Genomic DNA, 13,628 nt, shown 5'->3' on the forward strand with positions numbered 1-13,628 from the left:
ACAAACATACAACCGTCTGTTGAGAATTTGAGAATGATGTCTTTTTGGTCTGAAGTTACCATCTACCACTTCTTCACTCCCGACTATGTTTCCCCTTTCTCTGTCTCTCTCACAGCAGGCAGGACAATCAGTCCTGTAGGACATCAGATGCACAGTCATCAACAGAGTCCAGCTACCTGCAGGCTGTGGACAGTCAGGGTGTCCCTCTGTGTCTCTCCTGCCAGCAGCCCTGCTCTACCACAGGTGGAGCGTGGGACACTCGATTCTGCAGCCACAGGTATTGCAACACTAACTACATACAGTTAGAGGAAAAGCTACGGGCTAAACTGGACATTTCCAACTTGTAATAACTTGAGAATTGCTCAAAAAGTTCTGGAGAAGATTTGTAGATAATATAGATCTCAGTGCACCTGATGTGCGAGGTCTACTGCAACAGCAGTGTCTTTGATTAGATGTCAGCCAAACAAAAACATATTAAATCAACTTTCACACAGTTTGAGAGGTTTTTTCCCCCCAAACTTCCCTGTACTCATTGTCCTCTGCGCAGAAGCCCACCCATCTGGCACCAAAAAATTCAATTATATTCAGAGCTTTAAGAGTTTGTGTGCAAAACAAACTCAGAAACACAGCAGTACAATGTTGACTTCACCCTGTTGTTTACTTTCTTTGTAGAAAGAATACTGTTTGCTCAAGACTAAAATAGATTAGACTTCAACTCTTGCATCTATAATGGTCTTTTTCCAAATCTTTTCCTGTAAATTTTTTGGGGGGGAATCAGTCAAATTTGGTCTTTACCAAACTTGATACCATTACCAATGTAAAATAAAAGTTTTTTATGGAAAATCTAAAGCAAACCTATTTCGGTTTAGTTTTTCTGGAGATGCTGCACCTTTTCCTGGCAGTCTTAATTCGATTAAATGGTTTTCAAAAGCCAGCTTCTGTTTTTTAACCAACATGAGAAAAACTTTCTATGTGAATGATTTTTAAAATAGAAAGAATTTAATCACAAGTTTCTTTCTGTAGTGCAGATGTTTCTATGTGCTTTGACCCACAGGTGTCAGGAGGAGTTCCAGTTGCGCTCCAGCCAGACTTACATGCGGTCTCAGGTGTTGGAGGCAGAGCGCGGCATCTGTCAGCACTGCGGCCTCCACGCCCATGACCTGTTCATTAAGGTTCGTGATGCTCCACCCTCCCAGCGAAAGGAGATCCTGGAGAACACTTGGCTCACCCAGCTGCCACTCAAACAGGTGGGACATAGAGCAGAGGAGGCACTGTTTCGTATTTGTCTCTCATCCATGTTTCAGGAAAACTCCACCAATGAGCTGAAGAAACTTTTTTTTTTCAAGTGCCAAACAGCCATTAACTATGGTGGTCAGTCAGTGCAACGAGGCAAGTTGTGTCAATGTGAAATTCAACTCCACACCACTGTTTCTGTCTTTTTTATGTCATATTTCTTTCCTGTAGACCTTTATACAACCAAAGGAGTGGCCACAGTGGCGCACAGCAACTTTTACAGAAAGGCGATTGTGTTTTATTCGTTTACACAAGCTGACAGCCCGCTGCAGCTTGATTTACTTTTCCTGGGTGGCTTCACCTTTCTGCACTTCTTCCTGACTGAAAAGCTGTCTCAATCCCAATTCCAAAAAAAGTTTGGATGCTATAGAAAATGTAAATACAAACAGAATGCAATGATTTGCAAATCTCAAAAACCCAGATTTTATTCACACTAGAATATAGAAATTATACCAAATGTTTCAAGTTTGACAATTTAATCTTCCAAAAATATTGGCTGTGTTTAATTTGATGTCAACTAATTAGGTTGATGAGCAACAGGTCAGTAAGACGAAAGGGTACTAAAAGGAGCATGTAGGAGAGGTAGAGCTCTGCAAACTGTTTGCAGATTGTGGAACAATTTCAGATTAAGAATCCTCAATGTAAATTTGCAAAGACTTTGAATACCAGTTTACCAGAATAAGAATAAGTTTGGAGAAATCTCTGTATGCAAGAAACTAGATCAAAAATCAGCATTGGATGTCCGGGATTTCCGAGCACTCAGGAGGCTGCATTACAAACAGGTATGGAAATCACTGCAAGACCACTTCAAGAATTCATTCTCTGTGGATACAGTTCCTCGTGCCAGTTAAAATACTATCGTGCAAAGAAGAAGCTAAATGTTAACATGATGCAGAAATGGTGCTGTCTTCTCTTATTTAAAATGGAATAAAATTTGAAAACTGGGAAAAACATGAGAAACATGGCACCACATCGCCAGGATTGAACAGGAGAGAGACCAATCGAGCTTGTTATAAGGGCTCATATCAAAAGCCTGCATCTCTGATGGTATGGGGTACATTAGTGCCTATGGAATTGGCATCTTCCACATATGGAAAGACACACTGATGCTTAAACATATATACAGTTTGTAGACAACAAACTATACTCCCACCCAGACTACGTCTTTTCCAGGGAAGGTCTTGTGTATTTTAGCTAGACAATGTTAAGCTGCATGCTATTACAACAGCATGGTAAACCGATTTGCCTGCCTGCAGTTCAAACTTTTCACTAACTGAAACATTTGGTGTATAATAAAATGAAAAATACAGAAAAGAAGGCTCAAGAATACTGAGGAGCCAGAATCCAATATCCGACAATAATGGGACAACAATCTTCTCCCAGAAGTCCAGCATCTGGTCTCCTCAGTTGCCAGATATGTGCAGGCTTTTGTCTAAATAAAGTGATGCTACACAGTGGTAGGCATAGCCAACTTTTTTTAACCATTCTGTTCCTGTGGACTTGGAAATGACTTTTTTATAGGGTACATTTTCTCAGTTTACACATAGTTTGGTGTGTTCTTTTCTGAATAAAATATGGGTTTATGAGATTTGCATATCATTGCATTCTGTTTTTTAATTTGTGTTTTATACAGTGTTCCAACATTTTCAGAATCGGGGTCATAGTCTGTATATGTCTTCTAAATATTACTTTACATGAAACAGTGTTACTTGTAAATTGAACATAAAATATTAAAGTTTACTGTGGCTGTTCTGTGAGGACGATATGTCTCTAAATGAAAAGCTATTAGAGTTCAGAAACACAGCCCTACAGCTTGATTTTAAAAAGTCGTTTAAATATGTGTATGAACAGGAAGGTGATATATTAGCAAAACAGCTGGTTAAACTTAGTATGTAAACTTAATAAGCAAACTTGCCTGTTTTATTAAACCGGATATGGTCGCAGCTGGCACTCCTCTTCCTTAAGGCTTTCTTTGCTAATGTGGTAAAGCAATTATTAAAAACCTTTATTAAAAACACTGCACAATAAAACTTATTTGCTACAACAGTAATTCGCAGATTGATGGTTTTCTTGCAAATGCTAGCTCCATTTCCACAAAGCATAGACAGTAAGGGATCTCAGAGCAGTGAAAGCTGACCCAGCGGCAGATTGTCTAACACAGTCTCTGCCATCAGTTTCCTGTCAGAGTTACGGGTTAATGCTGCTGGTTTCTCAGCTTGACATGCTCAAGTTATTGTTAACAGGACAAAAAGTTGAGCTTGAGCGCAGACGTGCCTTCAAAATGCTTATCCCATAAAGATGTCTCTGAGTCAAGCAGAGTTAATCCTGCTTCCAGAGACAATAGCCAAATGAGACCAATAAAAGCCAGTAATATACAGGAAGTGCGAAAATGGCAAGAAAGCCTTACTTTTATCTGAGAGGAAAGCAGAATGGGATTGATTCTGCTATGTTTTAATTGATGTTTTTAGATTTTACATCATGATGATCATGATCATTTTTATACATGCAAATATTTAATACAAACTAAAACTACATGGAATCTCATTATACTTCTCATTATTAAAAAAACAGACTGAGTGTCTGAAAATTATCTGTTTTTCCCTTTAAACAGGAAGCAATGCGTGGGTGAACTAAAAAAACATTTATACATACAGGTTTTGCTTGTTGTTTTAAAGTTGTATGATAGCATGCTAACATTTGGTGATTAGCACCCACATTACCTGAGGGAATTTTATTTTGATGTGGTTGGATGTTTCAGGTGTTAAGATTTTTTTTCATATAAGGATGTTTTCTCCTCAATATTGAAAATTTGTACCAACTTTGTTAGATAACAGTCATCAAAATGCACACATTAACTGACATCAGTCTCTCTATGTGAGCCAAAGAACTGACAAAGAAGTTCTTTGTGTGTTTATGTAAGTGCAAAAATAAAAGCACCCTGTACTCCCCATCCCACCCACCTACGCACATATGCATCTACTCACACACACACACGCAGGTTGATCTGCACTCCAAGGGGCCAGCTCCCAGTAAATGGATTGCTGGGCCCATTGATTTTTTTTTTCCCAGTGCCAGGCCTCGACCAGTAAGCCTATTTGATTTGGTTGGCTGTTATCCTGCAAAGCCACCCCCCCCCCCACACACACACACAAACACACACTCACTCCTCCTCCCCTCTTTCCAGTGCCGCCGGCAGAAGCATCAGCGCCGATCGATGCACCGAGCTTTAGAGGAAACAAACTCAGCCACATGATAAGACACCAGTGGTGGAGAAGCCTTGAGATTATAGGCTCACTCTTTGGTTCATACTGGGGGGGTTTGGTACGTGTGTGTGTGTGTGTGTGTGTGTGTGTGTGTGTGTGTGTGTGTGTGTAAGTGAGAGTGAGAGTGAGAGAGTGAGAATGGTTATATGTGTCTATGTTTGTAGCTTGGGCTCTCTTTTTGGCGTGCATGTGTGTAACAGGTGTGGCTGTAATGGTATTTTGATGCGCGTGTGGATTTTCAGGATGTGTTAAAGCCTTTAGGTGCTTGTGAGAGGAGCTTCAGTATGTGTGTAAGTGTGCAGTAGTGAGGTAAGGTGCACCAAAGTGCATGCTTTTGGCACAAAAGCAGGCTCAATTGACTCGAATGTGTGAGAGCTTGTGTGAGAGTGTGTAAGAGAGAGATCTGAACTCTGGCCCTGTGAGCAGGCCTGTTCTTTAAATCTGTTGGGATCAATTCCAGCTCCCTGCCTTAATGTCGGCAGAGTAGTTCTCAAAGTAGGAAAATAGATTTCTGGCCCTGAACTCTTCCCACCAGGATTCTCTCTCTCTATTGTCTTAAGCTCTTCCACTTGCTTGCTCTCTTTTTTCTTTTTGTCTCTATTCTCTGTCATCTTCCCATTCTTGCTTTCTGTTTTCTCCACTTTTTTTTCCTTTTTATATTTTCTTCATAAAATAAATTTCAGATTCACAACAGTATTATCTGCTAGTGAATCCACACTGTGTCCAGTGGGCCTCAGTACATTTTTACAAAGAAGCACTACAGGTCTTCAAATGGTTCAGCTAGTTACTCATTAGCTTTACATCTCAGACGTTCAACAACAACTTCTGCTACTGTTGACTGGTATAGATTATTTTAAAAAAAGAATAATCTTTTACATCACGTGGATGGTCAGGTGAACGTACGTTACTTGCCTGGGAGCTAAGAAGCTAAGCCAGTGGAGGCAGTGTGGTCCTTTGGGCAATGTTCTGCTGGGAAACCTTGGGTCCTGCATCCATGTGGATCGCTTTTACATGTACCGCCTACCTAAGCATTGTTGCAGATCATGTACACCCTTTCATGGAAACAGTATTCCCTTATTAGCAAAACACTGGTGTCTTGCTGTATTTTCTGTAGTAGTCAAAGGAATTGAACTGTGTATTTATATTGTGTCTGTGTTTCTACTCCTTCTCCTTTGCCTCCAAAGACATCAGTTTAACTGATAAAACTGTGACTGTGTCGACTATCACCTTAACAAGTTAAACATATAAAAAAAAAAAGAGCAATTAAAACAGAAGCTCACCTGAAATACTACTCAGGATATTGCAAATGCATTTTTTTTAATCTTACTTACAAACTTACTCATTGTGTAAGTTTTCCTTGTATGAGGAAAACTCTCCTCCTCTAAATCTAGTGAAAAATGTGCTTTAAAATGTAATTAGCAGAATTTTTTTTTAAAAGTCACAAAAAGTTGAGGCATTTAGGAGTGTGCACCTTAACTGTAGCACGATATTCCCAGCGGTATTTTTAACCTAATTTCTGTCAGGCAGGCTTGCGAGCTCTCCCTGATTAAGTTTCCCTCCAGCTGCCCGTAATGTAGGCCACAAACATTTTGGTGATTTATACAGCTGTACCTGAGGCAGCAAACGGTGATGGATAGCATGAGGTCAAAGTTTGCTGTCATCAATTCGGCACAAATGATGTTTTCATCAGCTGGTCTTATCCTCACAATCACACAGGCTTACATTAATCTCAGCATAATAAACTTCCATCAGAGGCCCTTTCCTGCAGTTTGCCTTCATTATTTCCTGGATTTTGCCAGTTATGTTCTCTGCTGGGATGCGTTTTTTTGGCTTGAGACTGTTTTTTATCTTCTTTTATTGTGAGGCGCATTGCAGAAATGTCCCCGCAGTGCAGAGATTTGTTTAATATGAATGATTTGTCTGTGCCTGTGTGTGCTGTAAAGTAACAATTTAGGTCACTGTAGTACCCAGCGAAAGGCTGAGCTTTACTAAAGACATCACATCAGTGCAAAGAATTAACTTTAGCATAGATGGATGGTTTGGGAGGGGAGCGCTATCAAACGTTGTTTTAGGCAATTTAGAGCAGTGTGAGGGAACATCCGAGGGTAGCCGGTGTACTGAGACGCTCACTGTTGTATTCCGGTGTGCTTCCAGCTGAACGAGATGATCCGAGCTCCTGTTGAAGGGGATTTCTGGCAGGTTGACCACATCCGTCCGGTCTACAGCGGAGGAGGCCAGTGCTCTCTGGACAACCTGCAGACACTCTGCACTGTCTGCCACAAAGCCGTATGTGCACACTCCGCATCACAGCACCCATAACAACCGCAGCACCAGCTTTTAAAGCCAAAGGGCTTAGGGGGCAAAAGCAATTTGTCTAACATTTTAAGGTGCACAGCAGATGGAGCTCTCCTTTATCCCTGTATAAAGAGAAAGCGCCATCACTCATGTTGAGGATCACATGTGCTGGCAGTAATGTGATACATGGTCAAACACATTGATCAAAAGTCATATTATCCCTCACAAAGCTATATACTGCCTATAATAACATCACATGATGTGGCTGTGTGACATTTTGATGTATAGCATGCGTTGGAAAATGCTATATATCGGCCTCTTCCTTCTTGCACTCCTTCAATATTTCATATTTTCAGTCAGCCACTTCTTAAAAGCAGATCTGATTTGAGAAGAAACTTTTCAAAATAAGACACAGCTTTCACCGTGAGCTGAAATGTGCTTTGCTTTCACACCAGAATGCTTTTTTCTGTCAGCTTGGAAGGAAACGCTTCACATGTTGACGTATGTAAACTGAAGCAAAGCACTGCGACTGATAAGGGGATCCTCGCACTGTTTATGCCCCCTCTCAGACACTTTAATCTAGAGATGCTCGATATATCGATCTGATTTTTCTGTGCTGACTGCAGATGTAACCTCTTACATCATGTTCCATTTTTCTCCACAGAGAACAGCTCAGCAAGCCAAAGAACGAAGCCAGAGCAGGAAGAGTGCTGCAGCTTCCAAGGTTTCGTCAGACATCAGCAGGTTCTTCGTTCAGAAAGAAAACAATTAGCTGGGACCTGTTACGCTTTCACTTATTGTCAGTTAGGGATAGAGCGATCCAATACTTGGATCAGATAGCCTGACACCAAAAGCTAGATCAGACATCCGTGACAGGGCTTAGCTATGCTCTTCAGGTCTATCATGTTTTGTGTTTACTACCCCACGCATCGGCAGCAATCTGCTAACTTCCAGCAGTCAGCTAACAGCAAAGCAACAGTAGTTCAAAGTGTTTCGCTACAGCAACACCAGTTTGTCTTAATATGTGTACAAGTGAGTTGGCACGACTGAAGAGCTTCAGCGACAGCAGTTCGGTCTGTTTCTCTTTCTCTGTCATTATGTTTGGTTTAACACTTGTTTGGAAGCTTTTGCGTCACTCATGGTAACTTAAAGGAAATTAAAGGAGAAACTGTGACTATAAATTACAGCACTGTGCTGTAATTAATCCTACACAAGGTTGAAATAACGCTAATGCAAATAAATGTTTTTTTAAAGCATAAATACATTTGTCTTTTAATACTTTTCTAATGAATAGGTCGATAATCTTCTGTCTCACTCCTCAGAGTGAGAAATACACATTATTGATTTAACACTGGACCTGGTAGCAGCAGATACCTGAGGCCAAGGTATCAGTGTGGTATTAGAAGTGGAAAAAGTTAGACTGGTGTATCCCCAGTTACAGTCCTGGATGCTCATATTAAACATTACCAAAGTGGTTAGAAAATGTGCAAAGTTCCAAAAGTTCAGGCTTCAGATAAACAGCCACTTTTTAGATGTTTTCTTTCTGCTCTTTTCTTTGAGAGTTGATATACGTGGTGTTATCTCAGCTACACGACTATGGTCACAGAAACTCAACCCACCTGTTCAAGAGGGGCAGCCAATCAGGAGATAGTCAGCTTAAAGGGAAAGAGAAGACAGTATAAATAATGCACGTACAATCCTTGACCCCTGTGTTTGCATGAACACTTCTGGTCTTATAGAACTTCATCAGACAACAACCAGCAGTTATAACCTCGCCAAACACTTTGCTCAGTCACTCGACCCTTTGCTATTTGCTTAGTAACTCATTTTTAGGTCGTATTGAACAGAAGATTAGGTCCATTTTATAAATTTTAATGGATATATGAGTCAGAAAGGAGGAGCTAAATAGCTAGTCATAGGCAGGCTTAGCTTGGGACATCACGACCAAATGAGTAATGTCCATCTTTTATACTGTATATGGAGAGAAGTTATCTAAAACGGCTTGTTTCAGGCAGCAGATGAGCCGATGGGCAAAACCAGTGGGAAGGATAAATATAGATTATTTTGAACTGTGCAAAGCCACTAGACCCTAACTGCAAGACAAAAAAACAAACGAGAGAAACAGAAGAGGAAAAGCAAAATAGGCCCCCTTTAAAGGTTTGGTGCAGTTTGCACATGTAAAGGTGTTTATTCAGTTTACATAAAGACGCACTGTGTGAAGTATCAGAAGTCCCATTTGCCGTGACAGATGAGGATACAAGGCCTTTAAAGATTCTGCCTAGCTTTCAGATGCTCTCATCTGCGTCCCACTGGACACCATTACGTTGGAAGATCTAGTAGTGGAGATTTACCTTAAAGAAAAGTGCAGTGACGTCTGCATCAAATGCAAATTCAGCCAACTCCCCTCTCGTCCCCGAACCGTCACAAGTGCGGTAGTTTTGATTTATGACGCCCCCTTCCCTTTTTTTTTTTTTTTGCTCGAGGCTGAAATGGAGCAGGTTGTTTAGAGAGATGCTGCTATTTTAAGATTTTGCAAAGTTGGTGAAAAGTAGCAGCTCAGAGATGAATTGCGAGCTTTGTGATTAAAACTCTACAGCAGCAAACACACCCAGGTGTCCTCATTGGTGCGATCAACAAGTGTCGCCTTGTAAATCTTTTTTTTTTCTTTATGAAAGATGGATGAGCACTCTCTGATGGAATGAGAAACCTCTTTTCACCTTGTTTCGTTTCTTCTTCTCCCGCTCTGGCGCTGTAACCGGTTTGGACTGTAAATACAGCGAGCCGTCGGCCGTTCCGACAAGCTTGCAAATCGTTTCATCGCCTCAAGTCAGGAACATTATCGTCCATGTCCACGCATCTACCTCCTCTTCAGCTGTGCTTGATGATCTGAGCAGAGCTAAAGTCAGTCAGGAGGGCTATGTTTAGAGACAGAGAGCAGAGTTACTATGGAAACAAGGCTTTAGGTTCAGCCATGTTGGGAATATTGAATCTGTTCTTGTGAGAGTTATACAATGATCTAGACAGACATCAGAAACTCCAATCAATACCAGCAGCCTCCTGCGAGAACGAGGCCCTCGCATTCCTCCGCAGCGCGGTTTTACCTCCCCTCTCCGCTCTGAGGCTCCACCGTCGACGTTTTAGGGTGTCGTCATGTCACGATTTGCCTGTCTGTCAGCCGTGTCAAACGCCTAACTCAGCACATTCTGCCGTCGCAGGAAAGTTTTAAATTTTTCTGACAGCCCCCCCCAACTTCTCTCAGCCTATCAGCTGAAGACGCGCTTTAAACTTTCTCTGAGCCCATGTGGGTGCACGAGTGGGTGTATGTGTATTTCCCCTACGGCTGCTCCAGGTCTCCACTTAATAAGACCGTTGTTCCTCTCCTGTCCAAACCGACAAGCTTTGTGAGTAATGAACATCTCCCAGGCAGCCTTCCAACAACAGCAGGTTTCAGTGTCAGTCCCTGTCAGCAGCCAATGACTCTGATCCGCTGTTTTATTACACCCAAAAGGTGTGTGTGCGGCAGAGAGAAAGTGAGGAAACTAGTGCGAAAGTGTGGCTGAGTGTGTGTGCTGCTCAGATTAAGCTCGTGTGTTTGGCAGAGGGAAAGTGTATATTGGACAGGAGAGGAAGTGGTGTGCATGTGTTTGTCAGAGGAAGCCATAATGAGGCAGCGCCCAGATGAAGATATCTTGCATTCCTCCCAGAGGGTCTGCTGGGTAAAGAGCAGCGCCACAGCCGCGTGACACTGTTTGCGTTGGACAACCTATCAGCCCAGAGAACAACATTACCTCCACGGGTGATGACAGTAATAAAGATGGACCCAAACACCGACCGAGGTTTGCCTGTTTGCTTTCCATCTAACGTGCTGCCCGCCTTCCTCTCACTTTTTGAAGTTGGCATCAGAGCAAAGAAGAAAAAAATCCAACTTGCTTTTTTTTCCTCCATCAAGTGAAATCGACATCCTTTCCACGGTGCCCCTACCGCATGGACCTTTCTGCAGGTTACATAGCAACAGAGCATACAGTGAATGCCGTGTGGATAAAATTAGCTGGACAAATATCTAGCAGAAATAATCACATGTAATTACAAGATCACAATATAATGTCAAAAGAAGGATGGAAGGGAAAGAAAAACAGCGCCATCTGACAAACATACAAAGCACAGAGAAACTGCTTTTAGTGCTTCTCATTACTTTATGTTATACGCTATGTTATACACATTTACATTTCATCTAAATATGGGGGGAGTTTCACATTATAAGGTCTGGATATCCAAAAGATCCAAAAAGTTCAGGCTCCTCCAAACACCCAGTTTCAGAGTATTTTTTCTACTTTTTGATCTGTGTGATGTCAGTGAGAGCAGATACAGCTGTAACCTGCCAATTCAAGCCAGCCAGTTAGACAAAAAGGTGGCTCCTGCCTCGCTCACACAGGCCTAGAGACTTGTCGGTGACCCCTTGGTGACCTTTGGTTGCTTGGAAAATTTTCTATTCCCTGACCTGGAATGCTGGCAGTGAAAAACAGCTGAAATCAGTCACATGACAGACGCTGATTCATCTGCAGACACATTCATCTGCGCTGTAGTGCAATTTGAAAAAGCGAGCTCACCTTTAAAGTAAAAGTTGTCTTACCTCTGCAACGGAAAAAGGTGCTTTCTGTTTTGCATTACACTTTTCACATTTTCTCTGTTGAATTCAATTCAGTTCAGTTTTGTTGATATAGCACCAAATCACAACAGTTGCCTCAAGCTACTTTACATTTTATAGTAAAGACTCAACAATATTACAAATTACAATCATACAGGTGTATACACCATCAAGCACATTTTATTTAGGCAAACACTTGGTGACAGTGGGGAGGAAAAACTCCCTTTTAACAGGAAGAAAGCAGGTTCAAAAGGCGCCCAGAGCAATCACGAGGACGTTTTGGGTGCAGCACTTTATACCTCTTTTCACCCACTTGAAAACCTCTCACAAATACACACTTCTCCCTAGCAACCAGTGGTTGCCAGGGGAGATTTCTAGGACCACTGGCTCATTTCTGGGCTTGAGTGAATTTGGCTTTAGCAAACAATTTAACAGCAAACTCTAGCAGCCACTCACCAACTGGGCGGAGGAAGACCTCTTCCCTAACAACCATTGGTTACCAGATGGTCATGAACTGATCTCTAGGCCTGGGTTACTTGAGCCTTAAGGGGAGGGGGAGGGGCTAAAAAAAGGCTTGATGGAAAGCACCCAGGGTCAGTATAAGAAAAATGACTAAGAATAAAAATATGAAGCTGGAATTTAGCATATTAGTTTTTTCCCCTTTAAACGATTATTGGGTTTAACATTTAACACGTTTCTTTTCTGATTTAAAAAAGATTATATTAAACCACCAAACCCAGCTTAACTTTTCTTGAAAGTTTTGTGTGTTTATGAAAGTTGGATACATAATTTCTTTAGGCTGCTGTTTTCAAAACCCGAACACATCTGGGGCGCCTTTAGCTTTCACAGTGTTATATCGAATCTTTTAAAGTGGTGTTAATAAATAAACCTAAAGGTACGACTATCGCTACAAGCTAATGTAGCATGCTTTTATTGCTGACCGGTGTCGAGGGTAACACATTACTGTAATCACATTCCATTTGTCTGTAACATATTAGTTTCTTTATACAGCAATCACATTACAGCTACTAATTATACAAATACATCAGTTGTGCTCTGTAGGTATTTAATCTGCATCACTGGCAGGTAGAAATATGCTGACCTCGGTTAGTGCGGCAGATAACACACAGAGGGGAGAGCAGTCTACAAGTTTGAAGAACTGTTTTGAATTTGTTGTGTTCAGGGACGTTTTCAAGATTGCGCAGCTGGAACCAAGAGCAAAGCATCAGGGGGGCGCGGGAAAACAGAATGGTTGATCAGACATAAATATGGTGCAGAAAATTGATGTAGAAAACAGTGAGGAAGGTGCACTTTCCAGCCTGTGCCTTCATACAGATGGTATTCATGAAAAGCGGGACCGCACGAGAGTTTAAGATGCTTTTTTATGTGTGTCAAAACAAGGATTTAGACCTTTAAGACTTCATAATCCTGTTTAAGTAGCAAAAAATTACAAAGGTTTAATACATTATACGTAATAGCCCTTTTTTCACACCCATAATCCTGTTGGTTCATAATTCCTGATTAATTATTTGTGTATGACTTTAACGTGCAGCTGGAGATGATTTGAATTCATTCTATAAAGCTGGATAGCTTTATCTGCAATAATACAGCATATATGTATATTTTAAAATCTTCAAAAACCATAAATAACTAAAGCTTTCAAATAAATGGCACAGAGGTTTCAGAGCAGAGTTGCAGAGATTACGACATGCATATTCATCCACTGCTGGAACTAGTCCTCCCCAAAAACAGTATTTACCTGTGTTTCTGTAATCGTGTGATGTTGTGATTGTTGGTTTTGGTCTCAACTCATCAAAATGAAGAAGCCATTACTAGTGTGAAAACAGCACATTTCCTCTGCATGTTAAAGCTGCAGTCACATTGGTATTCGTAATGTGGGTCAGAGGACCTCCAGGGGCTGTGACAGGGCTCCTGGGGCTCCTCGGCAAATTGAGAAATAGATTAATATCACTGCAACTCAATTCCATAGGAACTTCTGCAATTACAGATGTTACATTAAGTGTAAGGATGATTATTGCAGTTTTAGCTTTTAGTCTCAGTTTCATCTCCCCGCAGGTTGAGGGGGTGGGGGGGTCTGTGACATGAAAATGTTTGGCCACCCCCCCGTTCCA

General features: G+C 41.4%; 1 protein-coding gene across 7 annotated transcripts in view; it reads left to right on the plus strand.

Moving 5' to 3' along the window:
* The window catches only part of zranb3 (zinc finger, RAN-binding domain containing 3), a 122,100-nt gene extending 113,989 nt beyond the window's left edge, over window positions 1–8,111 (plus strand). For 6 of the 7 annotated variants that reach the window (XM_076880354.1, XM_076880353.1, XM_076880358.1 and 3 more), the window contains 4 exons: window positions 116–277; window positions 1,055–1,247; window positions 6,711–6,842; window positions 7,516–8,111. In XM_076880354.1, the coding sequence (XP_076736469.1) occupies window positions 116–277; window positions 1,055–1,247; window positions 6,711–6,842; window positions 7,516–7,623 (595 nt within the window). In that variant the 3' untranslated portion in view covers window positions 7,624–8,111. The remainder of the gene's footprint in view (window positions 1–115; window positions 278–1,054; window positions 1,248–6,710; window positions 6,843–7,515) is intronic. The other variant, XM_076880357.1, reaches the window with a different exon arrangement.
* Window positions 8,112–13,628: the final 5,517 nt, after the last annotated feature.

The sequence above is a fragment of the Maylandia zebra genome, linkage group LG23 (assembly GCF_041146795.1).
Source record: "Maylandia zebra isolate NMK-2024a linkage group LG23, Mzebra_GT3a, whole genome shotgun sequence".
NCBI lineage: Eukaryota > Metazoa > Chordata > Actinopteri > Cichliformes > Cichlidae > Maylandia > Maylandia zebra.